General features: G+C 38.6%; 1 protein-coding gene across 2 annotated transcripts in view; it reads left to right on the forward strand.

The window, feature by feature from the left end:
• Nucleotides 1–5,033: 5,033 nt before the first annotated feature.
• CPD (carboxypeptidase D) overlaps nt 5,034–25,651 on the forward strand; it is a 71,742-nt gene continuing 51,124 nt past the window's right edge. Inside the window, exons 1-2 of one of the 2 annotated variants that reach the window (XM_082443397.1) lie at nt 5,034–5,847; nt 11,441–11,688. In XM_082443397.1, coding sequence (XP_082299523.1) covers nt 5,108–5,847; nt 11,441–11,688 — 988 coding nt within the window. In that variant the 5' untranslated portion in view covers nt 5,034–5,107. The remainder of the gene's footprint in view (nt 5,848–11,440; nt 11,689–25,651) is intronic. The other variant, XM_082443396.1, reaches the window with a different exon arrangement.

The following is a 25,651-nucleotide window of genomic DNA, read 5'->3' on the forward strand; positions in this document are numbered from 1 at the left end:
CCCTAGAATCAGGCCTGACTAAAATTAAAATAGAATGGGCCTACCTAACCATGGGCAATTTTTGAAAGTGATTTCAATAAACATCTTTCATTTCTCTTTGGCCTGGAAAGATAAGGACTCTGAGGAAGTAAGACCAAACTCTGTAAAAACCAAAACAAACCAACAAACCCTTCTGTTCCATGTCCCATTAGCAGGTCCAGATGACATGTTAAAAAACTGCTGGTCCCTATTAAGTGTCAACGGCTGAAAACTATTACTCTCCATTTCTCTCCCCCACTCTTTGAGATAATTATTTCACATCTTTCTCTCTTTCCTCAAACCTCCAATACCACTACAACATCCTTACTCTCAGCTGATGGCTACAACATCCCATTTCATTAAGAAAACAAAAGCAATCAGCAGAGAATAACCACCAGCTCCCAACATGTCACATACCCACTTAATTGTACTTATGCCCATACATTCTGCCTTTCCACTTGTGACTACAGGTGAAGTGTCTGTGCTCCTACTTAAGACCAAGCCTCCAGTGGTGTATTAGATCCTATGCCCTCTCAAAGTCTTGGCTCCAGCAATTCTCCCTCCTCTCTAATGCATCATTAAAGTTTCCCTCTTTACTAGATCATTCCCATCAGTATATAAACAATCTGTAGTTTCTCCCATCTTAAGAAAAAAACCCAAAGCCCCCAAAACTCTCTTGGCCTTCCATCCCCATTCAGGATTGTCCCATTTTTCTACTCTCCTTTATAGACTCCTCAAAAGAATTATTTCACCAACTCCACTTCATTACCTTCTAGTCTCTCTTGAACCCACTCCATTCAGGTTTTCCCTGCACCATTCCACGGTAACTACTCTCATAAAGGTCATCAGTAAAGGGACTTCCCTGGCGGTCCAGTGGTCAAGACTCCGTGCTTCCACTGCAGGGGTGCAGTTTCCATCCAAAAAGTAAAAAAAAAAAAAGTCATCAGTAACCTCTGCATTGCTAAATCCAATGCTCAATTCAATGTAGTCCTCATCTCAAAGAGATTTTTCTCCTGCCTTCCTTGTCTTGGATACTGGCAAGGCCATCTAATCTGGTCATCCTCACTAGTTGTGAAGTCATCTTTTACTTCTTCTTCCCTCTCATCCAAGCAGTTGCTAAATCTTGTCAATCCAATAACCCAAATATCATTCTAATTTATCTTCTCTTTTCTGTCCTCACTAACCTTGCCAGAATCAGCTCTTGTCTGGATGGCAACTGCGTTTTTTTTTTGTTTTTGTTTTTTTTGCCATGCCACGCGGCTGGCAGAATCTTAGTTCCCCGACCAGGGATCGAACCTGCGCCCTGAGCAGTGAAAGTGTGGAGTCCTAACCACTGGACCACTAGGGAATTCCTGGCAACTGCTTTTAAGTCTGCCCCACACAGCTCCTGGAATTCTGTTGCTAAAGCACGGATATGATCCACACCGCTCTCTTCATAAACAGCTCTGTAAGTTTTTCATTTGCTGTGGAATAAAGCAAAACCCCCTTAGCATAATATTTAAGGCTTTTCATCATCTGGCACCATCCTACCTTCACAGCTATGGATCCAGCTGCTCCTCCCAACACATCTTATATTCCAGCCACCATTACTGCATGCTTCTGTCCCTCTATCCTCACTGGTCCCACTGCCTGGAGTGTTCTTTTCTCCATTTTTTTTTTTTTTTCCTGTTTGAGAATTCTTCTTATTAAGCAAATAAAAATAATGATGATTTCTGAAAATCTCTTATATGCCATGTATCAAGTATTACATTAAATATTATACATGTATCATCTCATTTAATTCTCAGAAAAATGAAATAACTTCCCCAAGTTAAAACAGCTAGAAAATGGCTGATCTAGGATTTGAACTCAGTTCATGATCTAACAGTATTGATGAAGTTTTCTCTGACTCCTCATCACAATTAGTTGCTTTTTCCTGTGTTCCCATAGAAGGTTTTTTTTGTTTTGTGGTTTTGTTTCATTTTGTTTTGTTTTAGTTCACTACAAAGAAGCAGTTTTATTATAAACACACAGACTCTGAAGCCAGACTCCCTGAGTTTGAGTCCTGGATCTGTGGCTTGCCAGCTGTGAGATCTGGTGCCTCAGTATATTTATTTATCTTTGAAACGGGAAAGATAATAGTACCTATCTCAGGATTGTTGTGAAGATTAAATGCATCAACCAACGTAAAGGGTTTAGCACAGTGCCTGTTACATAGCACTGGCCTCATGGGAATATTCTGTCCTGTCTATGTTATATCTCCCTCACTAGACTCTGGCCTCCTAGGAGAGGACAATCCTTCATTCATCTTCCAATCCTCCTGCACCCAGCACAGCAGATCTTTCACTAGATTGGTGCTCCATAAACATTTGCCAATTTGTATGTGTCAGTCTGTGGGTGTTTCTGCCAAACAGTGTGACATTTACAGGTTCATGATCTATGGTGTGCTTCAATTACCTACGAGTCTTTTTAGAAAAAGTGGTTGCTGAAGTCAGGCAAGCCATTCAAAACCTCTGCCCTGTTTTCAAAAATCCAGGTCATTACCACTCTGCTTCTGTGAACCGGAAGCCTTTCCCCAAGTTCCCTCACTTGTGAGGCCAAGACTTTCCTTGTGGGAAGGAGAAAAGGGACACCTGTCACAAGGTTAAGATTTCTCAGGGGCAGCTGGAGTTATTTAGTTGGGAGTTTTCCCCTCCAGTGAGCAGTGACGGGGTTGGGAGCTTTGGGTTTCACTTCTAACCACCAGCATGGGGTACCTGCTTAGGATGGAGACTCCAGACCCAAAAGAGGCTACAAGCACAAGGCAGGAGGCCCAGGGATTCCTGGGAGGGCGGTGGCTCAAGTTACATCACATTATTTCACTGCCTTCACACGTTTATTTATCGCCTCACTAGGTGAGGCTGCAGGAGTGAGTTGGCAGGAAGAGGCTTCAAAGGAGAGTGAAGATGGTAGAAAAGGAAATATTTGATTAGAGGTTAACATGTCCCCTGGGGCTTCTTTGATTTGGATTATTCTAAAAGTGCACAGTGTAATGATTAAGTACTCCAGGGTGGGTGGGGGGAAGGGGGGGAGTGGTCTCTGTACAGAGTTGGAGCTTTGTTTCTGATGAGTTGCAGCTGCTGTGTAAAAGGCACACTAAACCAAACAGGCAGGGAGGAGAAGAGGAGCTCACAGGACCAGAGTGACTGTGCTAAAGTCATCATCTTCACCTAAGCCCGTGCTTTCTCCTGTCCTACACCTCAGTGAACACCTGCAAGTTGCTTTGGCTATAACTTGAAGTCAGCCTACAACCCTCTGTCTCTCTCTGTCACCAGATCCTGTCCACTTTCTCTCCTAAAGGTCTTTCAAATCCATTTCCTTCTTTCTACCTCCACTGGCACTGTCCTTGAGGGTTCAGAGCCTCATGTCTTCTCGGATTATATCTTCCTTACAGGGTTCTCGGTCTTGAGTCTAAGGCCTTCCACTCCATTCTCCACGTTACTGTCAGAGGGATTTTTCTAAACTAGCTTAAAATCCATCAGTGGCTCTCCGTGGTCTTACAGATCAAGTGCTCCCCAGAGCCTGGCTTGTGAGGCTCTTTGGGCTCTGGTCCTGCTTCTCTGGCTTGTGTCCTCCATACCTGTGAGCTCCTTCACAATCCTGCTCTGCATGCAGTTCCCAGAACGTGCAGTATTTGCTCTCAAGCCTTCGGTGCTTGCTCTTCCTTCTGTCCAGAATACCTCCATTCCTCCCCTAGCTTCTCTCTTTCTCTCTTACTCCTCCTTGGGTTGAATGAGGTTTCCCTCACCTGGGCCCCCATATCCATATTGTACCACTTATCACAAACTGTATCCAACCTCTAACTAAGCAGAGTGAATTGCTTACCAGCACATAGCTCTAGCACACAATAGTTGCTCAGTAAAAATCTGATAAATGAATGAACTCTTTACTATTCATATTAGGGTTCAATCATAGTTCAAGGAAGGAGACTTGAATCGCCTGGCTCTGAAAGAAGGAACCAGAACAGTTATTGCAATTATGCTCTTTGTTGTGTAGAATTTCACACTTGATAAAAGGATTGTGAGGTTTTGTGTTTCTTCAAGCTAAAGTGATTTAAGCCTACTTTAAAGACCAGTTTAAAGGCCTCTTCTCCAGATGATAAAACAGGGTATTTGTCAGCTTTGAGGCGTTCCGGAATTATACTCGCCAAGCAAGTGTCTCCAGAAATGTCATACCTGCTGCTTTTCAAATGTTATTCTAAGGCCACAGTTAAACAAGTATCTCGCTCAGGAGAGGTGTGAGAGGTGGGCAAGTGAATCATGAAATGAAATCTGCCTACAGGGCTGAGACCAGCACACACAGGAACCAATGGCAGTGAAATAAACTGGGGTAACACCAAGGAAATATATCCATCAACACAAAGGGAGCCTACTACATAGCAGATTTCCACTGTACATAAAGGAGACACCTTCTTTCAACATAGACACTAAAAACTGAAATGAGGTAGTGAGCCCTCTGCCACTCCAAGCGTCCTAGTCTCTTCAACCGCTGCCGGGGCGCTGGGAGACCAACTCCGATGGAAGGGGTGCAAGGTGCAAAGGGCTGAGGCGTCTTTTGGCTCTTCCAAGGTAGATTCTTTAGAACCTTTGGATTTTTTCGAGTCCTTTGATTCCTTCGAACCTTTTGATTCTTTCAATTCTCGGTTCCAAGCGTTAAAGCGACGCTAGGAAAAGCTGCAACAAAGATGGGAAGGAAGCTAGTGAGAGTACTCAGAGAAAAAGGGGTGAGAATTTAAGGGGTAAGCCAGAAAGAAGAGACTGAGGGAGTAGAGGAGAAGCGGAGCAAACGCAGAAGGGAAACAGGGAGGAGGGAAAGGGAGCGACAGGAACCTAGACCGATGAAGAGAGTGACCAAACTCTTCCCCGAGAGGAGGAAGGCACGCCTAGAGGGAATCGGCTGCTTTAAGGACAGCCCCGCCCCTCGGCGTGACGCCACAGAAGGGCCGCCCGCGATTGGCTGCGGCCCGGAGGGCGGGATGGGGTTGCTAGGAGCTGAGGGGATCCGGCTGGCCAAGGCCTCCCGGAGCGCGGAGCCGCGGGAACGGAGTCCGGGTTTGCAGCGCTGCTGGAAGATGGCGAGAGGCTGGGACGCGCGGCCGCCCTGGCGGCCAGGGCGCGTCCCGCTGCTGCTGTGTCTGCTGTTGCTGCTGCTGCTGCGGAGCCCAGCCCGGGCAGCGCACATCAAGAAGGCGGAGGCGACGACGACGACGACGAGCGCGGGCGCCGAGGCGGTCAAGGGCCAGTTCGACCGCTACTACCACGAAGAGGAGCTGGGCTTGGCGCTGAAGGCGGCGGCAGCCGCGGGGCCCCCAGGCCTGGCCCGCCTCTTCAGCATCGGCAGCTCGGTGGAGGGCCGGCCGCTGTGGGTGCTGCGCCTCACGGCCGGCCTGGGGCCGCCGCCTTCTGACGGCGACACGGGGCTCGACGCGGCGGGGCCGCTCCTGCCCGGCCGGCCGCAGGTGAAGCTGGTGGGCAACATGCACGGCGACGAGACCGTCTCGCGCCAGGTGCTCATCTACCTGGCCCGCGAGCTGGCGGCTGGCTACCGCCGCGGGGACCTGCGCCTGGTACGCCTGCTCAACACCACGGACGTGTACGTGCTGCCCAGCCTCAACCCCGACGGCTTCGAACGCGCCCGTGAGGGCGACTGCGGCTTCAGCGACAGCGGCCCTCCCGGGGCCAGCGGCCGCGACAACAGCCGTGGCCGCGACCTCAACCGCAGCTTCCCGGACCAGTTCAGCACCGGTGAGCCCCCGTCCCTGGACGACGTGCCCGAGGTGCGCGCCCTGATCGAGTGGATCCGCAGGAACAAGTGAGTGTCGTCCTCCCTCCACCGCCGCCTCCTCCCCCCCGCCACCCTCCCCATCCAAGTGAGCCTCCAGAGCAGAGGCTGGGTCCGGCACTCAGTAAGCGCTCCAACGGTGCTCTCAGGCCTAAGGGACGGGGATAGTGAGGGCGGAGAGCGACACCCCGTAACGGGGACAGGGCCCAGGCCGCTTAGCCTCCTGTCCCGCTAATTGTCCGAGAAGCGCTGCCTAGAGGCTGTCATTTGTTCAAAGGATGCAGAGAGCGCTGTTTGGCTGGAGGGGAGACTCTTTTCTAGCATTCTGGCCCCGTGTTCTCACAGGATCGTAGAATATGAGCGACGGAACAGACATTAAGGATGACCTAGGTCAGCTCACTTATTTTATACATAAACTGACAAGATTGCGATTATCTTATTACTACAGGCACTGTGCTAAGCCCTTTCCGTGGACTGCATGATCTCAGTTTATGTTGGCCACAACCTGATGAGACAGACAGCATTAACATCCCTGTTCTGTAGCTGGGACTTCAACTCACGCATTTAGTCAGTGCTCTTAAGAGGCATGGAGGGAGACTGTAGCCTAGAAATGGCAGATGACACTCCCGGGGTCTTCTTCTTGGTTATTTAACAGAAACTGGTTCTCTTCCAGTCTTTACTTCTGACTCAGCTATGGAACATATAGATATGGCTGGTTAGAGAACTTGTACAGATCTGGAACCTTCATCTATAAGCAGCTTCATTTTAGACTCTGAAGGGTTTCTGCTGCCACTTGTGCACATTATTAGTGGGCCAGGGCCAAATGACTAATTGTCACACTTAATAGACACCTTAAGTGTTAGTAACCGCTCTGTGAGATGTAAAAACTTAAAAGAAGCACGAGGACCTGAAGAAATTGGTGTATAACAAGAAAATATTATAAGTATATATATGGTGTGTTTATGTACCCAGTTAAACCTTACAGGAATTGCTCCTACTGGCAGAATGTGCGTGGGCTGCGATAACATGGGTCATCTCTGTGGAGAAGGTAGAACTTGAACTGAGTCTTGAGAGATGGGTAGGATTTTCAGCAAAAAAGTGGAGGAGAGGAATAAAGGAAGAAGGAACTTATTCCAGATGGAATAATATCTGAGGTGACCGTGCACCTCTTCCTTTTGTCAAGCATTGGCTTTGCCAGCATATCCCCATTTTTGTGTCTTCAGAAGGCTTGTGAAGCAATTAATCTTTCCATCCTGATTTGAAGAAGATATCTGAGTGACAGATAAGATACAAGCAATAACGAACAAAGAAGTTTCCCTGTAGGACTTGGAATCATCTCTTCTACAAGGTTCAGCATATATAGGAGACCTTGAAAAATTCATGGCCATTATGACAATTCTAGATTCTTTTTATCTCCTACCTTTCACTTTACTCCTTCTGAGATCCCCTGTAGGTATTAATTTCACATACTCTTTCTGGGAAGATTTTTCCTTTAAAGATAGTGGTGTTGGGACTTCCCTGGTGGCGCAGTGGTTAAGAATCTGCCTGCAAATGCAGGGGACGCGGGTTGGAGCCCTGGTCCGGGAAGATTCCACATGTCGCAGAGCAACTAAGCCCGCAAGCCACGACTGCTGAGCCCGCGTGCCACAACTTCTGAAGCACGCGCGCCTAGAGCCCGGGCTCCACAACAAGAGAAGCCACTGCAATGAGAAGCCTGTGCACTGCAACGAAGAGTAGCCCCGGCTCGCCGCAACTAGAGAAAGCCCAAGTGTAACAATGAAGACCCAACGCAGCCAAAAATAAATAAATAAATTTAAATAAAATAAAAAATAAAAAAATAAAGATAATGGTGTCAGGGCCTCTGAACATTTACATAAGAAGTGTGACTTTAACGTACAGCCTATTGTCAGAAGCTGTGCCGGCCAGGGCCTTTCTGAGATGATATATCAAATTCACTGTTTGCATTGCTTAAAGGACACGTTTAAAAAGCCCCATCATGACCTTTGCAGGGATGTAAATTCTGTGAGTAGATTTTTCTATTCAGTATTACTTCTGCTGTGACCAAAAATAAAAATGATCTTTGTCTTGGTGCAAGTCACCTTGAGACTATACTGAAAGCTTTAAACTTTAAATCTAGGACCAAAAATGTGCTCTTTGGATAACTCTTTCATATCACCAGTATTTAATGATTAAAGTTATGGTCTGGGCTGGCTAGTTCAATGATAGGAGCTTGTGAAGATTTTAAAAGCTCATCTGTGTCAGTTGGTATTACAAAGAAAGTGGCTCTATTTTGCGGCTATGGACTACCCTAATCATATCCGCCCTCTTTTCAAATGTAACTCTAATCAGAAGGGAAAGTAGGTGAGTGTATAGGGTGAAAAGTACATCCTTCCATCCTCAATCATAAATAACTCAAGATGCATATTATTTAATGATTAATCAGTAACAAGGGACGTTGATATGTGAATAAAGTAAAAAAAACAAGCACATACATGATTTGAGATTGATTCCTAAATATATAGAGTCAGCTTTATGGATAGGAAATTCTAAAACCACAGACATCCGTCTGTACAGGGAAATTACCTTTTTCAATGTATTTTGTGAAATAAATCATTTGAATAATTTCTTGATATCCTATTCACCCAGCTGTATTAGAAATAGATTTTTGTTGTTGTTTTGGATAGGTAACAATTTAAGACTCATTTCCTCCTGCTTGGGAAAGTGGAGTTTATTTTCTTTGTTTCACTTTACACTTCATCCAATCCCTGATTTTGTACTACTGATAATTGACTCATCTGCTTAAGAAAATATACAAGATTTTAACTCCATCATTAAAATAAAGATTTTATCGTTTACTTCGCCCTCATATTTTTGGCACAGTTCTTTAATTAAATATACCTGCTTAGACTTTAATAGGAGATTAGCATATAAATGATTTTTTGGGTATGTTTGTGATAAGCATTATCATGTTGTTGGGGTAGGTGTATAGCTACAATTTCCTGAAACCTTTAGAATTTAGTTTATCAGACATCAAGTTTTCTTAATTTTTTAAAGTTATTTACAGGGTTCTCTGGGGACCATAATAAAGTTAACTTGGAGATTGACTTTTTAATATCTACAGACTCTTGTTTATAATTTTTATGATATATTTACCAGCTACTTTAAATCTTATGCAAGGAATGATATATGATATTGAAGTCAAGTGTGAGAAACACTTAAGAGAATTGATTTGATTGGAAACCATAAAATACCCTTCAAATAAAATTGGATCGATATACAAAGTTGGTTTGACAAAGACTAAAAGAAAATAATCTTACAACCACTATAATAGATATCACTTTCTTTTGAAATCACCCTTACCGGAGTGGCATTGGTGCTTTTAAAACTATGTGAGTAGAGTAAGGAAAATCTAATAATTTAATTTTATCACTCAAGTAGATTGCAAATATTTCATTGTTCTAAAAGTGTTTGGTTAGGCCATTTTAACAGTATTTCTGAGAAGTGTTAGAAGAAATGTCAAACAAAGTGAAAAACAGTATTTATTAGAGAATCTTGGAATTTAAAATTTTAATTGAACATGTATAAAGTAACATGCTTCACTTATTTAGAATATTCAGTTATCCTTTTTTTTTTCCCCACTAGACTATGAATGCCATGAGGGCATTTTTTTGTATTTGTTTCTTCACTGATACATTCCTTAGTGCCTAGAACATTTGGCTTACAGTTGACACTCAAGAAAATATGTTGCTCAGTTGATTGTCTAAACTGGGCCAGACTTCTTGTAACTTTCCCAAAGTCAGAGTGGGGTGGTGGTGGGGAAGTACTTAAATTATTTTAGGCATAGAAACCAAAAAGTAAATTGTTAATAACTTGCTATGGAGGAGGGATGGGTAAATTGGAGTTAGAATAGATGCTTAGTTTTTGTTTCTGTAACATTGTAGCATTGGAAGTGGTGAGTAGAATGATAGTCTGTAAGGCAGTGATTCCCTAAGCAGGATGCTAGATGTCTCCAAAGGAATGAACATTCGTTGAGCAGGTGCTATAAAGCAGTCATTGTGCTGGAAGATAATTGTACATGTATTATCTTATTTAATTCTTGTAACAATCCTGGGAGGCAGGTAGCATTAATCCCCATTTTACAGATGAGAGAGAAACTGGGGTTCAATGGATTTAGAGGCAGCAACTTCTCCTGATCATGTTACTAGTGAGTGACATGTCTGCGAAACCAAATGTTCTTACCCATATTTGCCTGGTTTTAAAGCCTGTGCTATTGCCACTATACCAAATGGCATTCCCCTCTGGTATCTAGAACTGTGCTAATTTTAATTATATAAAACTAGTCTTCTTTCATAGTCTATTCTGGTGTTTAATCACTGTCTTTATCAGCTAAATTCTGTCTTCTGATGAATAGATTCTGTGTTACAAGTAATTTTCATTGTTTGACCTCCTCTGGGAGGTACTGATCATACTTAACATTTCAAATTAAACATATCATAGACTTAATTTTCTTTCAGACATGTAGAAAGAAATGTTATAAATCAACCCCCTTTAGAATTACTGTAGGTCAGTTTATTTCAGCCACAAAAAGGCAGAAGCAAAAAATCATAATTTTGAGTGCAAAGAGAAAAGTGTTTAATCTCCACTCATAGTAATGGTTTGAACTGTTACCTGAGTGAAAAATGTATAAATAGGACTTCGGCATGTTTTTGCCTTTACCTTTTACCGTAAAAGGCATTCTTCAGTATTTCTATCTCTATAAATTTGACCAAATTGTAAATGGGTTCGCTTAGAAGTATCAATAAAAATGCAAAAAGTTTAAAATGTTTCTTTTATAGAAACAGCCTTGTCTCCATGTCAGTTTATTTTTTAATGGTCCAACCAGGAACCTTGCACCTAGAAAGAGAGCTGCTTTTACAGTGATGCAATGTGCTGTATTGTTTTTATCTGAAAGCAGCTCAGGTCTTTCCCCCCACCCCGAATTTTCTCAACTATGGCTTCTCTCCTGAAAATGTGAATTTAGTGTACTGTGAAAATGGAATGAGGCAAAGCACATCCCGTTTTAAATTAGACTCCCTATCTTAAAAATTCTCTCTGGACAGTAATATAAAAAGCATGAAACTTATTAACCTAACTCGGATATTCAACAAATATTTATTTATGCCAGCCACGCTTTCTATGAAATTAACACAATATGAAGTACAAGAATTAGATTGAACTCTATGAAATTGTCATTTTTGTAGGTCAAAACATGGTTGAATAGTGGCAAGTTCATATTGTTCAACTTAATACATGATTTTACAGTTCCCTGAATAAGACGTCTCCTGAAACATTAATTTACACTGTGTTATTCAGCTATTTTTTTCAGTGATGGGGAAATTATTTAAAGTTATTTGAAGTTAACGTGGACTGTAAAAACTGTTTGAAATTTATTGAGTTAATAATACTTTCTTTCCATTTTCTTTTTTTTTTTTTATTGTTGTTGGTCTGTTTTAACAGCTGATAGAGTTGTCTTCTACGTGTCAAGAGGAATATCTAAGTTCATTTATGAAAGATGTAGAATTTTAAAATACATGTTTTCTGTGCCCTTTAAAAAGTGATATGTGATTTGGTTGTGTTTTCAAAGGTTTGTACTTTCTGGAAATCTGCATGGTGGCTCGGTGGTAGCAAGCTATCCTTTTGATGATTCTCCAGAACATAAGGCTACTGGAATCTATAGCAAAACCTCAGATGATGAAGTATTTAAATACTTGGCAAAAGCCTATGCTTCAAACCACCCCATAATGAAAACTGGTGCCCCTCATTGTCCTGGAGATGAAGATGAGACTTTCAAAGATGGGATCACAAATGGTGCACATTGGTATGATGTGGAAGGTATGTAAAGCCTTGAATTTGCTATATTTTCCCCCATGTTCATTTAGCATTCCTAAGTATACTCTGGTGGAAAGAGGAAATTTCGAGAAATTCTGTTTTTTTTTTTTTTTGGCCGCACTGCACAGCATGTGGGATCTTAGTTCCCTGACCAGGGATCAAACCTGCGCCCCCTGCATTGGAAACGCAGAGTCTTAACCACTGGACCACTGGGGAAGTCTGAATTCTGATTTTTTAATCTTTTTTTTTTTAATTTTGAAAATTTCAAACCCACAGTAAAATTGAAAGAAAACTACACGAACACTACGTGAACACCTGTATATCCTTCATTTAAATTCACCAGCTGTTATCTTACCCCAAATGTTCCCCCTCCTAACCCTTCTCATGTGCATGTGCACGCACACGCACACGCGCACACACACACACACACACACACTCTTTCGCCAAATGATCCAAAAGTAGGTTGCAGATTTCATGACACTTCACCTGTAAATACCTCCCAAGTATGTATTTCCTAAGTACAAGGACATTCTCTTGTATAACCCATGTACCATTATTGTAACTGAGAAATCAACAGTAATTCAGTACTATCATCGCACATGCTGTTCATAACTCAAAATTCCTCTGTTATCCCCCAAATAGCTCTTATAGCTCCTTTTCTTCCAGATCAGATGCAGTCAAGGCTCCAGCATTGCATTTGGCTCTTGTGTTTTTTCAGTTTCCCCCATCTAGAAGAGTCATGTCAACAGTCTCTTTTCTTAATGATGGTGAAACTTCTGAAGTGTCCAGGCCAGTTGTCCTACAGAACATCCCATATTCTAGATTTGCTGCTTTCTTCCTGATAAGATTATCAGGTCAAAATTTCCAGCAAGATCATTATATCAATCACATCAGGAGACACATAAAGTCAGGCTGCAAGTGGCCAAGTTGGACAGCTTGGTTAATGTGATGACCACCACTTCTCTCCATTTTACATAAAGGCACATTTTCCCTTTGTATTTTAATATGTGGGATGATTGTGGAATGCTGTTTTATAAAAATTGTGGTTGAAAAATATATATATATCGTAAAATTTGACATTTTAACCATTTTTAAATGTAGAATTAAGTGGTATTAATTACCATCTACTTACAAAACTTTAAAAAGACCAGACAGAAACTCTGTAACCATTAAGCAAAAACTCCCTATTCCCCACTCGTTTCCCACCCGCCCCCCCAGCCACTGGTAACTTCTAATCTCCTTTTTATCTCTGTGATTTTGCCTATTCTAGATATTTCATATAACTGAAGTTAACATATTTGTCCTTCTACATCTGGCTCATTTCACTTAGCATTAACGTTTTCAGGGTTCGTCCGTTTTGCAGCATGTATCAGAACTTCGTTTCTTTTTATGGCTGAGAAGTATTCCATTGTATGTATATATTACATTTCATTTATCCAGTCATCCATTGTTTCCACCTTTTGGCTACTGTGAATAATGCTGCTATGAATGTTGGTGTACAAGTATCTACTTGAGCCCTTGTTTTCAAATCTTTTCAAATACTCAGGAGTGGAATTGCTGGGTCATATGGTAATTCTGTATTTAGCTTTTTACACAGTGGCTGTGCTACTTTACATATCCACCGGCAATTTCTCATGGAATGCTATATTTATGTTAAAGTAAGCTTGAATTGTTTACCTTTTCTTTTAAATGTTATAAAAACAGCTATTGTTCTTTTTAAACTTTTGGTATCCTTTGAATAATGACTTTTTCATATTTATGAACAGGCTTAGACAATTTAATTAAGAGTAATCAGAAGGAACAAGTCAATCTATGGAAAGGTCATCAGTATAAACTTTTTTCTCTTCTTAGAATCTGCTCACGGTGAATGCCTTAGGTTTCCCCTTACCTTTTTATTGGCAGTTAGTCACATTATAAAGTATGTTACGACGTTTCTCTTGATGTGCCTTCATATAAATATTTGAATAACTCTTTGACTTTTTATGTCAAGCCAAGTGTACCCAAATTGGGTGCTAAGTTTGAGGACTTGATACTTTCTAGAGTCTTCTTATTCCCGTATAGTTTCTACCAATGTTTCTTATATATAACTAGTGATTTGAACTATTTAGAAAGGGCTTTGAAATATTTAGAAGCCAAACTTTCTGCCCAGAACAATTAGAGGTGGTTTGAAAACCATTAAAAAATTTTCAAGATAAGGGACGTACTTTAATGTTTAATCTAATTTCAATCTTTAGCAAATATATTTCTTTTTTCTTCTTTCTTTCTTTTTTTTTTTTTTTTTTTGTGGGATCTTAGTTCCCCGACCAGGGATTGACCTTACACCGTCCGCAGTGAAAGCACAGAGTTTTAGCCACTGGATCACCAGGGAATTCCCTTTAGCAAGTATATTTAATAAAACCTGCTTTCATGAACTAGTGGTTTTGTGATGTAGTCAAGTTGCTTCATTATTTGAGATACTATCTAAAATAATGGACTAAAAAATAATTAAATTTTCATTTTTGGAGAAAGTTGTAAAAGGTTAGAAAGTAGTTTCTAATTGACAGATGATTAAGGAAGGTAAATATATGTTATACTATTTAAAAAGTAAGTGTGCTTCCTTCACAGTAAGATTATTTGGTTACGCCAGGCAACGGGTTTTTCTGAGTCTTCAGACATCTAAAGGAGCTAAATTTTGCTCTTGCCATTATTATTGTTTTTATGAGCATCTACTTCTCTCCTGTTTTAGCTGGATGGTCAGGCACATTTTATTTCTACAATAGGTAGCTTATATCTCTTACTGCCTTAGCAATATTGAGCAGTTTCGGTAGTTTCTTTTGTGTGTGTGTTTTAATAGCTTTATCAAGGTATAATTGACATACAATAAACTGGACACATTTAAAGTGTACAATTTCATAAGTTTCAACATATATGTGCACCCATGAAACATAAGTATTAAGTTTCAGTAGTTTCAACAGGGTAAATTCATCGTTTGTCTTATACTGGACTGCGATAAGATGTTGTGAAACCTTGTGACTAGGCATATATTCAGACCCGGATGTCCTGGAGTAACTTGACCGACACTTATGTGATGCATTTAGAAATTCTAACTCAAAGAAGTATAGACTTTTAGAGCTGAAAATGAATATGTTGATCTAGTCCAACCCTTTTGCTTTATAGGCAATCAAGGCCTTAGAGAAGAAATAACTGGTGCGGAGTCATTTATTAACCTAGCAAATATTTACTGAGCACCTGCCACATCCCATACACTATTAAGTGATGGGGTACAGTGTGAGCAAAACAGAAACAATTCCTGCTCTCGGGGATCAGATAGTGTATTAGTAGTGGGGGCTGTGAGGTAATTTGACCCCCACCACCTTCACCTTCATTGCCAGGGTTGATTCAGCATATCTAGCTGCCTACGTGGGTGGCCTTGCTTCTCTCAACATGTCTCTCAAACCTCAGGATCCATCTAGGGAATGACTGTCCTAACAAGGCCTGCGAACAGTAGAACAGTCGTGCTCCTCTGCTAAAGCCTGTTATTGTGAGAGCCTAAGCTGAACTTATTCACGGGGCAGGCCTTCTTCTATTTTTTTTTTTTTAACCGCAGTGTGCTGATTTGTATGCCTTTTGTTTACCATTCTTTATTATTTTCTTTCTTCATGGTTTTGAAGACATTATAAAAATCATCTGATAGTTTAATACGTTTATTCCAAAGCAAACCTAATGAAACTGGATTATAGTTTCAGTCAACTTTTAAGAATTGCCCTCTTTCAACTTGCAGAAATTTTTAAAAGGGCAAGTAACCACCTAGAAAGAGAAGAGAGCTATGAAATGTGACCAGATAACATATCTGTAACTAATTCAAGTTTTTTTGTGCGACTTTAAACTCCTTTGATCATGTGGGCAGCCATTCTCTGCATAAAGTGGAGGTCAGACTGAGCAGCACTAATGTGCTCTGAATACTGAGGTATGTTTGGCTTTAAGCAGATTGCTGACAGAAAGGAAAGAGCCCGGGGAAAATAATTACCAAACTGTTTTGAACAGCATGAAAGGTTAGATTTGGTCCAAAAAATGGACTGAAAAGCTTATTCTTGTGCAGCATTTTCTGTGTCATTAAATAGGGCATTATGTCCTAATTCTTATGACACCAGGAAATTGGAATCTATATAAAATAAAAAAGAATCAAATGGATGGTACAGAACTGAAGAAATATAATATCTGATAATAAGAAATAGACAAATCCATAAATACAGTAGGAGATTTTAAACATGCCTTTCTCAGTAATTGTTAGATCATGAAGACAAAAATATCAGTAAGGACACAGAGGATTTAAATAACATAAACCAATCTGACCTAATGAACATGTACAAAATACTGTCCTCATATCTAATTTTCCTGCAGAGTCTGTTTACTAATCCAAAGTGTATATGATAAGTGATTTACCATTGGTCACACTTAAGGTAGATGTGTCTAGTTCTATTAGTGCTTGTGTTAATTTTTGTTTTAAAAATTACATTTTAAAAGCAAACTAGCAAACACACTGAAACTTAAAGCGTTCTTATATCTTTGCTTGTTTCACATTTTAATTGGAGCAAGTCTAAACTTTTCACAGTCTGACTCAAGCCTACATTTCTAGTCTTCTCTCCTACTTTTCACTTACCACTAAATGACTTGTCCTTCCTGCAAAATGTGAACCTTCACATACTGGGCTATTCTCTGTCTGGAATGCTTTTCTCCAGTTCAGCTGTAACCTTCTCTGAAACCTCCCCTGTAGTAACTGTCACTCTTACCTTCCTAGAACATTTTGTTTAACATCAGTGTAATGCTTATCTACTTATGTTGTTAGTTTTTTGTGTCTCCTGCTAGAGTGTGAATTCTTTGATAAGGACAGTGTGGTGCTATGCATTATGTAGTTATCTTTTTACAAAATGTATTGGGAGGGAAAGGGTCCTACAGGAAGTGAGACTAGGGAGGTTTTTACGGTTATTTGGAGTAAGGTCTTTTTTTGGAGATATGGGCTTTATCTAGAGGGATGCCATGGGAATGAAAAGGGAGTATGAGATATATAAGAAATTGTGCAAGAAGAGTTGCAGAATTGACCATCAGTTAGATAGTAGAACAGAGTGTCAAGGCAAAGAAAGACTTAAAGATATAACTTGGAGATTTTGAGCCTGGATAAGTAAGAATGATAATGGAAATGGGAAAAAACTAATTGGAAGGGGTGTGTGTGTGTGTGTTTGTGTGCGTGTGTTTTCTCTTTAGATGTGAGAAGAGTGAAAATTGGAGGTGAGGTGGTACTGGATGTACTAGTTATAAATACTTGATGTACAGTTGGGAGATAGGCTCTGGAGCTTGGGAAAGAGGTCAAGATTATAAAGAGATTTAGGCATTATGAGATATGTGGAAAGCATATGGCAGTGTGCCTGATTTTGAAAGTTGAATTGATATTGTTTCCTAGCATCATTTAATTGCTTGGAGCCAGAAATTCAACTAGGGGGAAAAAAAATATATATATATATATATGAACAGATGGGTGCTTTTTCATCTGCACTTTCATCTCCAAAGTGAATGTACTTCTGGCATTTTGTACTGGGATGTTTTCTTTAAGGAATGCCAACAGTTTAGATATTCTCAGCCTGTTCATATTTTAAGAATACTATTGATAATCAAATGTGCATTAATAAAGGGCTTTTGGTTTTATCTGATCTTGCACATTAAGGAGCTAGTTGGATCTTTCTTCCTTTCTCTCTCTCTCTCTTTTACCTGAGTGCCACCTCATTTAAAAGGAAAGCAAAAACTTAAAATGATACTCAAACAGAATTTTTTTCTTCTGCTTGAGTCATAAGTTTGTTTGTTTTAGTAAACTGAAGTATAGCCTCATATAAAAATCTAACCTTTAGGAGCAGTGTGCTTGTGTATTTTGTACTGTAATAGTAGACTTTCATCAAGGTTGAGAACCAAACACTGTTTTAGGATATGGCCCCTAAATCTTCAGATCCAAAGTCTAAAAATTAGATGTGCTTTTTTTTTTTTTTTTTAAATACAGGTGGTAGAAAATAGGAAAGTACTTAAAAACAACAACAACAAAAAAAAAACCAAAGGAAAATACAGTTCAAAGACCTGCGTGAGAGGGAGTGTTGACCAAGTTAGACAAAACTGAAAACAGATGCAGGACTGTGTAATGTAGTTTAACTTTGTAGAATCATATCATTAACAAATATATATTCAGTGGGAGTGGTGAAGGAAATAGATTTTCATAAGATAAGTTGTTCAGAATATGAAGACCAAGTTCAGTTAATATTTGGTGAAAGCAAACTTGAATTTAAAGACCAGGAATATGGGAAAAATTCTTTCAAGGGCAGTCTCTGTTTTTTCCGTTCATTTAATGCAGATCTTCCACTTAAAAATTTTTATGACCATCATGCTCATTAGCTTTTAAAAATATCTCAAGGAGTGCAAAATTATCATTTAATAACCCACTTATCTATAAATAAATTGTTCACAAAAGTCAAAGTTGTGAGAACTTTTCACTATCCCTTGAAGTTTTTTTTTTTTTTTAATTTTATTCCACCACATTCTTTTTTTTTTTAACATCTTTATTGGAATATAATTGCTTTACAGTGGTGTGGTAGTTTCTGCTATAACAAAGTGAATCAGCTATACGTATACATATATCCCCATATCTCCTCCCTCTTGCGTCTCCTTCCCACCCTCCCTATCCCACCCCTCTAGGTGGTCACAGAGCACCGAGCTGATCTCCCTGTGCTATGCAGCTGCTTCCCACTAGCTATCTATTTTACATTTGGTAGTGTATATATGTCCATGCCACTCTCTCACTTCATCCCAGCTTGAAGTAGTTTTATTAAAGAAATAACAGTAAGCTCCAAATTTAAATATAGAATAGAAATTGCCTATCTATATTCCTGCATTCTAAAATGCTTTTCCTAATGAAAATAATACATTGCATTTTTTTTTCTGTAAAAGGTTTATGGGGTTCTTGTGTCATACAGTTTGATACTTTATAGTTGGCATACTGAGGCAAGTTAAAAAAAACAACTTGCTATGTTCAAGTCTTAACATTGCAGCATTGGTTATATTTTTTTTCCACTGGCTTTCTGCATGAGGCATAAGAGTGAGTTGTTAGTGCACCATCTTTGAATGACTGGTTGAATTTATTTAAATACCCTTTACCTCCTTAAAGCTAGATCTCTCTAGTGAAAACAGTAATAGGGATTGATTCCATGATAAAGATGAATTGAGTATCTTCAAGCATATGAAGATTAGTTGTGAGACACATGGATTGAAGGAGTTGAATGGGTATGAATAGATCCTTTGATCAGAAGATTTAGCCACCCATAACAATTAGTATTGATCACAATTTGTTGTAGTGCTGGACAGATTCCTAGTGATTACACTTTTAGTCTTATTCTTTAATATTGGTAAAGGAATGAAAACATCATAGCTTTCACAATACATTGCATTCAATATTTTCTGAGTATAGAAAAATTAGATTGGTAGGTAGGCTTAAAAACAAAATATATACCTTTTGTCTTTCTTTGCCAGTTTCCCTTGGGAGTAGAGGAAATAGTCTAAATCAGTGGTTTTCAAGCTGAGTATGTATGGGGAGGAGGAAGAGACCAGTTAGTTTGGATAACTTTAAGGAAATAAATTTCCAGATCTTCCATGCCTGAATCACACTATGATACGTTAACTCAGAGTTTTACAAAGTGCGCCAAAAACAAAAGGGACAATTTGGTGATTAATGGTATCATAAAAGCATCACTGAAACGTCTCATGAAAAGATATATTTTCAGTAATTATTACCTGTTAGGTTTATTATTTATTGAAATTGATAATAAAACTATGCCTTTATTGATAAATTGTATACCAGTAGTTATTGTAATACTTCAATCTATAAAGATTTTTTTGATGTGAACCATTTTTAAAGTCTGTATTGAATTTGTTACAGTACTGATTCTGTTTTATGTTTTGGTTTTTTGGCCTCGGGGCACGTGAGATCTTAGTTAGCTCCCCGACCAGGTATCAAACCCATACCCCCTGCATTGGAAGGCGAAGTCTTAACCACTGGACTGCCAGGGAAGTCCCAATAATTCAATCTAGAAAACAAAAATTTAATAGGGCATTAATGTCATTAGAAATTAAGAGAAATTTAAATATGCATACATACATATTATTATAGATTGAAGTATTATAGGATGATCAATGAAGGACTTTCAAGCATAAAAGTATATCCCATTTGAAGCAGCAGCATAGCACAGGGAGATGGGCTTGGTGCTTTGCAATGACCTAGAGGGGTGGGATAGGGAGGATGGGAGGGAGGCTCAAGAGGGAGGGGATGTGGGGACACGTGTATTCATATGGCTGATTCGCATTGTTGTGCTACAGAAACTAACACAGTATTGCGAAGCAATTATACTCCAATAAAGATCTATTAAAAAAAAAAGTATGTCCCAGTTGAATAACAATCTGTGGAGCAAGTGGAATGGAAACAAAAGTTCAAGTTTCTTTTACAAAAGAAAGCTATAAAATTCCTCCTGTTGAAGAAGAGTGTTCATGCAAGTTTTAAAAGATGATTCTAGGAATCAAATCTCTGTAGTATTTTTATTTATTTGAATCCACCTAAAATAACAATGTAAAGGCTTTATTTAAAAAATAAAAATTTACATTATGCAATAAATGACATTGTTACTATTTAAATTTAAAATCAAAACTTTTAGGTACCAACTTTAAAATGTGTGAAGTGTTGCATAATTTTTCAAGATTACTTTCCTATGAATAAAAAAGTTTGAAGGTCATTGGTTTAGATAGCCCGGTAAGAGACTAATGGATTTTAGAGGCTTGATTATTTATGATTGTTAATGAGTAGGATAAATAGCAGATCCTTTATACTGTTAATAAAGTGCTTTATTGCTTTGAGGTATGCCTATGGTGAATGTTTCATTCCCAAAATTAAAATTTTCTTTGACTGGATAATGTTCTGAAATCAGACATTTTATCTTTTAGTCTATGTTGAGCCACATAACACATCAGCTTAAAAAGATAAACAAATGTATTAACTGAATCTGGTAGTAGCTGCAGCTGTCAGAAATGTCAGGCCTATCTGCAGATCAGTGTTCTCTGTGACAGTGAACTCTAGCTCTAGCTTTGCATAAGTAGGTTTTCTGTTAAGGAAAAAATCAAGACAACGGATCTGGACCAGCTACTTAGCTAAGATTACTTATTATACAGTCTTTGACATTTAGTATTGGAAAAATAATGTGAAGTTTAACACAGATGGCAAATAATGCCTATTTGTGGCATCTTGAAAAAAATTCTTAAATTATTCATAACTCAGTTAATATCCCCATTTGTTTCCAGTTTTTTAGATGATTTTTAAAAGTAGTTTTTAAACTAAAACTTGAAGTTGGTGAATAAAGACTTTTTGATATTCTGAAGTTAGGATAGCTTTATCATTTTTGTCTTGCAAACTAAAAGTTAGTTTGCTACTCTTTTTTTTTTTTTTTTAAAGAATTGTTTCTTTTTTTTTTTTTTTAATATTATTTATTTATTTATTTTTGGCTGTGTTGGGTTTTCATTTCTGTGTGTGGGCTTTCTCTAGTTGCGGAGAGCGGGGCCACTCTTCATCGCAGTGCGCGGCCTCTCACTGTCACGGCCTCTCTTGTTGCGGAGCACAAGCTCCGGACGCACAGGCTCAGTAGTTGTGGCTCACGGGCCTAGTTGCTCCGAGGCATGTGGGATCTTCCCAGACCAGGGCTCGAACCCGTGTTCCCTGCATTGGCAGGCAGATTCTCAACCACTGTGCCACCAGGGAAGCCCAGTTTGCTACTCTTCTGACATTGATTGACTCCTGTGAGTTTCGAAAGAGGTAGATTAAGGTGTATATCATGGCTCACTAATTGCCTTCTGGGACTGGCTCATTATTATAGACTCAGAGGAAATGTGCTTTATTTTTATGAGATTTCATTGAGAGAAGGATATTTTGTGTGCATCTTTCTGTTATTGATTTCTATGTAATTCCATCATGTCAAAGAACATACTTTGTATAATTTCAGTTCTTTTAAATCTTTTATCTTTGTTTTATGGCCCAGGATATGGTCTGTCTTGGTAAATATTCCACATGTACTTGAAAAGAATGTGTATTCTGCTGTGGTTGGGTAGGATCTACTATAAATGTCATTTAGATCTAGTTAAGTGATGCTGTTTTTCGATTCTTATCTAGCCTTTGCTGACTTTCTGTCTACTTTTTCTGTTGATTACTGAGAGAGGACTACTGAAGTCTGAAACTATAATTGTGGATTTATTCATTTCTTCTTTTAGTACTATCAGTTTTTGTTTCATGTGTTTTGAAATTCTTTTGTTAGGTGCCACATTTAGGATTGTTATATTGTCTTGGTGAATTGACTCTTTTAACATTATGTACTATCCTTCTTTATACCTGGCACTTTTCCTTGCTCTGAATTCTACTTTATATGATATTAATATTTGATTTGTGTTTGCATGGTATATTTTTTCCATTCTTTTAACTTACTATACCATTATATTTAAAGTGAGCATATATTGTGGTTGGGACTTGTTTTTTAATTCAATTTGACAATTTCTTTTAGTTGGTGCATTTGCACCATTTGTATTGAATATAATTGTTGATGTGTTTGGTTTAAGGTCTACCTTTTTATTATTTTTCTGTTTGTCCCTCTGTTTTTTATTCTATTGTTTCCTCTTTCCTGCCTTCTGTTGTATTGTTTGGATGTTTATCATATCATTTTAACTGTAGTATTTTAACTATATCTCTTCGTAAAGTTTGTTTTGGTAGTTGCTCTGGGAATTACAATATACATACTTAACTTTTGACAGTTCTACCTAGAAGTAGTATTTTACCACCTCAAGAAGAACGTACACATCTTACTACCACACCCTTTACCCTCCCCCACTTTATGTGGCAGTTTTATTATATGTTTGTTTTTTATATATGTACCTTAAAACCCCCACCAGTGTTATGATTTTTGCTTTCAACTGATATACATATTTTTGAAATATGTATACTGATATACATATTTTTGAAATATTTTGATATACATACTTTTTTCATTCCTGAAGTTCCAAGTTTTTCTCTGCTATCATTTCTCTTCTACCTGAAGAACTTTCTTTAACATTTCTTTTAAAGCATGTCTGCTTGTGGTGGATCATTTTTGCTTTCCTTCACCGAGAATATCTATTTCTGCCTTTGTTCCTGAAGGATATTTTCCCTGAATATAAAACTCTAGGTTCTGGGTTGACTATTCTTTTTCTTTTTTTTTTTAAATTGTTTTGTGCCATTGCCTTCTGGCCTTCATGGCTTCTGATGAGAAATTCACAGTCATTTAAATTGTTTCCCTATATAAATGTATCATTTTTCTCTGACTACTTTCAAGATTTTTTCCTTTGTCTTTGTATTTCAGTAGTTTGACTATGAAGGATCTAGGCATGAATTTCTTTGAGTTTATCCTATTTGAGATTTGCTGAGCTTTTTGAAATACAAGTTTATGTCTTTTGCCAAATTTGGGAAGTTTTCAGCCATTATTTCTTCAACACTTTTTTTTTTTCAGCATAGCACTCTTTTCCCTCTCCTTTTGAGTCTCCAGTGGCAAGAATATTAGACTTTTTGGTATGTCCCTAAAACTCGGTTCTTTTTTTTTTCCTCTGTATTCAGATTAGGTAATTTCTATTTATCTTCAAGTTAACCCTCTTTATCTTTGTCACTTCCATTCTTCTGTTGAACTCATCCAGTAAACTTAAAATTTTTGGTTATATTTTTTACTTCTGAACTTTCTATTTTGTTCTTTTTTACATCTTCTGTTTGTTTCTTTTATTTCATTTCAAGAATGTTTAATCTTACTTCCTTAAAGCATGGCTATAATAATTACTTTAAGATTAGTCTGATAATCCCAACATCTGGGTAATCTTGGGGTTGGTGTGTATTGATTATTTTTTCCTTGCAAGTTGTTGACATTTGACTAGTTCTTTAAATGTCAAATAATTTCGGATTATATTCTGAACATTTTGAATCTTAGGTTATAAAATCTGAGCCTTGTTTAAACCTTATAAAAATGGTAACTTTATGTTTATTTGTTCTGACAGTGAATGACCCACTGTCAGACTTGTTCAGTTGTGAGTTTTGACTCGCCTTTTGTAGGCTGTGATTCCAATGTCAGTTCAGTTTTCAAAGCCTTTACACTGCCTGTTCGGATCTGTCCTATGTGAGCACCACCCAGGGAGCAGTCTGAGACCTGGTCAGTGGTCTGTTCTGTAGATCAATTCCCAATGCTTTTGGTATGTTGTTTAGGGTCAGACCCTTACATGTGCAGTTCAGAGTTGAGCCCAGGAGTTCATAAAAAACTTCATAGAATCCCTTTTTTGAGCTCTCTCCTGTCTGCAATCTCATAATCTCTGGCTTCCAAGGTCTCCCAAAATAGATCATGAATAAAGATATCATAGGGTGTCAACTGTCATTAGTTGTCAGGGAAATACAGATTGAAACCACAATGAGATACCACTATACACCCACCAGGATGCTTAAAATTAAAAAAGGCTGACCAGTTGCTTGAGCAGCTTGTTAGTTAAGGTTGCAGAGCAATTGGAACATTCATACCTTGATGGGGGGAGCGTGAAATGGTACAGCCACTTTGGAAAACAGTTTGACAGTTTCTTATGAGGTTAAATTTACACTTACCACATGATGCAACCATGTTTCTCCTAGGTATTTACCCAAAAGACATGAAAAAATATGTTGACACTAAGACTTTGGCACAGTTTTATTCATAATCGCCAAAAGCCGAAACCAAGTCAAATACCTGCCACATAGTGAATGGATAAACAAATTGTACTATATCCATACAATGGACTATATAATAATAAAAAGGAGAATTTGTATATATAACAATATGAATGACTATCAAAAGTGTTAGGCTAAGTGCAAGAAGCCTGATACAAAAGACTATACATTGTATGACTTCATTTATATGAAATTCTGGAGAAGGCAAAAATATAGGGAAAGAAATTAAATTAGTGGTTGCCCAGGGCCTGGGAGCAGAGGAGAGGGAACTTTCTGGGGTGATGCAAATGTTCTGTATCTTGATTGTGGAAGTGGTTATATGACTGTACACATTGCACTGTACATTTAAAAGGGATTACAGTGTATAAATTATACCACAATAAACCTAAGTTTTAAAAAAAGCTGTAAAGCAGCATGTAGATCAGAGAGATTGTCAAAGTTGTTTTGGATCGGTTACTTCATACTTGGGTAAAGGGGAACTGAGAAACTCTGTAGGCTTCAAAGAAGAATAAAATTTAAAGTATCCTACAAAAAGATGTATCTTGTATATGCTGTTTTATAACCTTTTTTATTATTACATGGTCAATATCATGACCATAAGTGTGTGTCTGTAACATTTTAAATTATTGCATAGTAGCCCATTTTATATCATATTTACTAAACTGGTCCACCATTTTTGGACCTTCAAGTTGTTCCCTGTTTTATTCTCCTTCAAGTTAAACACTATAGTCCTTATCGCTGTAGCTGTTATCTTAGAATAAATTCCTGGAAAATGAATTTCTGTGTTAAGGTCATGCCTATTTTAAAGATTTTATATACATATTGCTAAATTGTTACCCAGCAATATTCTATATGCCTTTATTTTTATCTGGGGTTTTTTTTCAGTCTTTTTTTTTACCTTTTTAAGGCGGTTTTTGTTTTTGTTTTTGTTTTTTTTAATTTATTTTTGACTGTGTTGGGTCTTCGTTTCTGTGCGAGGTCTTTCTCCAGTTGCGGCGAGTGGGAGCCACTCTTCATTGCGGTGCGTGGGCCTCTTACTGTCGCGGCCTCTCTTGTTGCGCAGCACAGGCTCCAGACGCGCAGGCTCAGTAGTTGTGGCTCACGGGCTTAGTTGCTCCGTGGCATGTGGGATCTTCCCAGACCAGGGCTCGAACCCAT

The sequence above is a fragment of the Balaenoptera physalus genome (genome assembly GCF_965194825.1).
Source record: "Balaenoptera physalus genome assembly, chromosome: 20".
In the NCBI taxonomy this organism is placed as follows: Eukaryota; Metazoa; Chordata; class Mammalia; order Artiodactyla; family Balaenopteridae; genus Balaenoptera; species Balaenoptera physalus.